Source organism: Mizuhopecten yessoensis, unplaced genomic scaffold, assembly GCF_002113885.1.
Source record: "Mizuhopecten yessoensis strain PY_sf001 unplaced genomic scaffold, ASM211388v2 scaffold6313, whole genome shotgun sequence".
NCBI lineage: Eukaryota > Metazoa > Mollusca > Bivalvia > Pectinida > Pectinidae > Mizuhopecten > Mizuhopecten yessoensis.
The window spans coordinates 21,380-25,218 of record NW_018406487.1 but is presented as its reverse complement, the minus strand read 5'-3'; the positions used below and the strand labels follow the sequence as shown (position 1 = coordinate 25,218).

The 3,839-nt window shown below is 39.7% G+C and overlaps 1 protein-coding gene across 1 annotated transcript; it reads right to left on the bottom strand.

The window, feature by feature from the left end:
• Positions 1-468: 468 nt before the first annotated feature.
• LOC110451956 (glycine-rich cell wall structural protein-like) lies at positions 469-1,334 on the bottom strand. The gene is made up of 2 exons (XM_021500195.1): positions 1,296-1,334; positions 469-1,134 (listed from the first exon to the last, which is right to left on the bottom strand). Exons 1-2 carry the CDS (start codon positions 1,332-1,334, stop codon positions 469-471), a joined length of 705 nt encoding a protein of 234 aa, XP_021355870.1.
• Between the last annotated feature and the right edge of the window lie 2,505 nt (positions 1,335-3,839).

Here is a 3,839-nt window from a genome sequence, read left to right as displayed (position 1 = left end):
TGTAGCACATCTTGGTGTCTTACATTTGGATTCTTTTGGTGTTACACAAGAATTATCAAACTTAGAACATGTCAACATACGTTTCAAGTTTTTAGGTTGGCGTCTACAGTGTAAAATAGCATGTTTATTAAAAATGTTTCTCATACGCCTGCTACTTTGCTTTAACTCTTCACATTTGTCTTTATCACAGGAAACATATTACAATTCCGTGATTGGGTCATTTTTTTGCCCTTTGCGGTCGTCAGACTTATTTTAAAAAAGATTGTTGCTGGGTACTTATATATTTATTTCATATCTATTAAGGTCAATACCTATATATAATATATTAAGGTGAATCAATGTATACTAAGTCGCTTATATAACACTGACCTCTGTTGCAACAGATTACACAAGCTAAATATTTGATTTCCCATTACTGCTAATTGTTTGATTGATATATATTAAAGATTAAGCAAGTGTCTATGCATATTATAATATCATTCTGAAATGACTGGCTTTTGAGAACAATCTAATTACTGCGAATGCCGCCACCACGGAGGCTAAGGTCACCACCCAGGTCACTGCTGAGACCACCTCCACCACTACCGAGGTCACCGCCGAGGCCACCACCCAGGGGGTCACCACCGAGACTTCCACCGCCACCGCTGAGGTCGCCACCAAGTCATCACCGAGGCTACCACCGCCACCGCTGAGGTCACCACCAACGTCACCGCCGAGGCCACCACCAAAGTCACCACCGAGACTTTCACCACCACAGCTGAGGTCACCAGCCAAGTAACCGCCGAGGCCACCACACAGGTCACCGCCGAGGCCACCACACAGGTCACCACCGAGGTTACCACCGCCACCGCTGAGGTAACCACCCAAGTCACCGCCGAGGCCACCACACAGGTCACCATCGAGGCTACCACCGCCACCACCCAGGTCACCACCCAAGTCACCGCCGAGGCCACCACACAGGTCACCATCGAGGCTACCACCGCCACCACCCAAGTCACCTCCGAGGTCACCACCCATGTCACCGCCGAGGCCACCACACAGGTCACCATCGAGGCCACCACACAGGTCACCATCGAGGCTACCATCACCACCGCCACCGCTGAGGTTACCACCACCACCACCACCATTGTTGTGCTGATAACAAATAAATTTTCATAAAGCATTATGATTTTCTTCATATTCCCATAATCAAGTATAACTACATTAAAATTAATCGTCATCATCATTAGTAACTGTGTAATGTTTGGAGATGGCGTAAGTAAGATGTCTAATTGCTTACTAAATACAAATTATACATTTAGTCGAATTTCCCTCGGTGAGAAAAATTTATCCATTTCCAGTTGTAGTCTTACTGATGAGATGGAGGAGGCACAACCAGCATCTCCGCCGTCAGACCTATCGGGTCAGAGAGGACTTGAATGTCTGTAAGTATAACATTTGGCATTAGGTCAATTTATAAACAAGAGACCCAAGGGCCTTAGCGGTCACCTGAGTTATATCATAGGTACTGGTAGCTTTATTTTATTGTTTAGATGTGATGTGGAAATCAGCATGTAAACTAAGTGAAATACAATACTTGTCATGTCATCAAAGGATAAGAATTTTAAAATATTTGTAAATGTTCCCTTTGGGGCCCCGCTCTAACCCCTGGGGATGGGGCAGGAATTCCAAGTTTACAATGTGATACCGTCGTCCACCAAAGATGATTCTGACCAAGTAAAAATAATTTCTAACAGAAAATTGTCAAAATATACCCAAAAGTGTTGTTTCCTTATATAAACTATAGTAAACTTTACCCCCTCCCCAAGAGAGAACGGATAGCTCGGGGGTCCTGAAATTGACAATTTAAATAAAGCCCCTGATGATCTTTCCATCCATGCAGAGAAAATGACTGTAGTATAGGACTGAGTCTGGAGAAGAAGATTTTTGAAAAATTGGTTAAATTTCCCTTTGGGGCCCCGCCCTGGCCCCTAGGGCTGAGGTAGGAATCCTAAGAAGTTGATAATGTAAAAAGTTTACGCACGACGACGGACGGAAAGTGATTGGAAAAGGTCACTTGAGCAAAGCTCAGGTGACCTAAAAAAAATCGATCATTTATGAATCTTATGATTTTCTTTTTTTAACCTGGAATGTATGCGAGTTGTCTCCCCTTGAAGGGATGATTTGAATGTGTGTAAGTACAACATTTGACATGAGAAGGCCATTTTATAATAATTCAATCATTTATGAATCTTAGGATATCTTTTTTTACCTGAAATATATGTGAGTTGTCTCCCCTAGATAATTGAAATTCGTTTTTTGTTAACAGTCTCCATTGCAGATGATGGTGAAGGTATTATGTTCAATCAAATTTGATTTGAATCAGGTGGTTTGAATTCCAGATAATTCCTTAAAGATAATTCATTAATTCTTTATAACATGTTTTCTGTTAAGTTTAAAGGGTTAATTGTTATAATCAACCAGTTTTAAATGATATCAGTGTTAAATATACACATTTCATTATGACTTATTCTGTTATTTCAAAGTTCTAGTAATGTATATGTATCTAAATTGTAGAGCATATACAGATGGAGGACTTGCCCTCCCGAATCCCAAGAATCAGGTACTTAAAATTTTATGCAAATATTCAAATACTGTGCCAAGTCACAACATACTCATTTATATTTTCAAGGCATGATGTTTGAATTCTTTTTATTATAGTGGAACCTGTTCTGAAGGAATAGGAACAGGAGGAAGAAGAATATTTGTTCCAAGGTATGTAGATATACTTTTTATCATTTGTTCTATATATTATACTGACAATTCAGAGAGTATCTCTGTTTTCGCTGTAATTACTTTCTTATGATTTAAATAATTTAAAATACTTGATGCTCTTTTAAAATTGTAGATTTCATGGCAGAATTATTACCCTCCTCCTCCTCTTCTCATTGTTCAACAAGCGTGGCCTCTCCCGAGAGACCGCCAGATAAGAATGTATACTGTTTATAAATTTGAAAGGATTTTTTTTGTTTCACCAGTTAGGAATGTATAATAACAGTTGTTTATAATATTTTTTTTGCTATCCCATAGAATGGAAAAAGTTTCTAAAAATAAATTGTTTCTATGTTTTAGTTGTGGAGGTGGAAGTGGAGGTAGAGTCAAGACCACGCTACTTCCTGCGAAGCAGTTGGCAGAAAGAGTGAACAATTCTCTGGCGAATGTTTGTCTACTTTTAAGTTTCTTTTCTTGTGATGTGTCTGTCTTTCAAAGTTCTAATTATAATACTCAGTTGAATGTGTGTGAGGGTGTGTGTGAGGGTGGATGGGTAGGTGTGGGTGTGTGCCTTCAATGTGATAATTGTTTACATTTAATTAATACCCAGTGTGATGTTAACATGTTTTGAGATGTGCCTTAATTGTTTAATGATTTTTACACTAATGTTGACTAAACATTTCTGAGATTATACCAATGTTTAAGTATATTTTAATGTGATTTTGTAGTTTTTAGGTCACCTGAGACAAAGTCTCAAGTGACCTATTGCGATCGCCTTTTGTCGGTCGTCGTCCGTCGTGCGTCCGTAAACAATTTACATTTTCCACTTCTTCTCCAAAACCCCTGAACCAATTTCAATGAAATTTTGCTGGGACCTTCCATGGACAAAGGTCAACAAAAATAGTTGCCGGTTTAGTCCTAAGCCCCCAGGGGCCTGAGGGGCGGGGCCAAAAAGGGTCAAATTGACTAAAATTTCAAAAATCTTCTTCTCCAAAACCCCTGGACCAAATTTATTGAAATTTTGCAGGGACCTTCCATGGACAAAAGTCAACAAAACTGGTTGCCGGTTTAGTCCTAAGCCCCCAGGG

Bases quoted from the DNA above. Each gene is read 5' to 3' on its own strand.
- LOC110451956 (XM_021500195.1), bottom strand. From the start codon at position 1,334: ATGGATAAATTTTTCTCACCGAGGGAAATTCGACTAAAT. The intron at 1,135-1,295 runs GTATAATTTGTA...ATTTGTTATCAG, and splicing joins CGAGGGAAATTCGACTAAAT to CACAACAATGGTGGTGGTGG.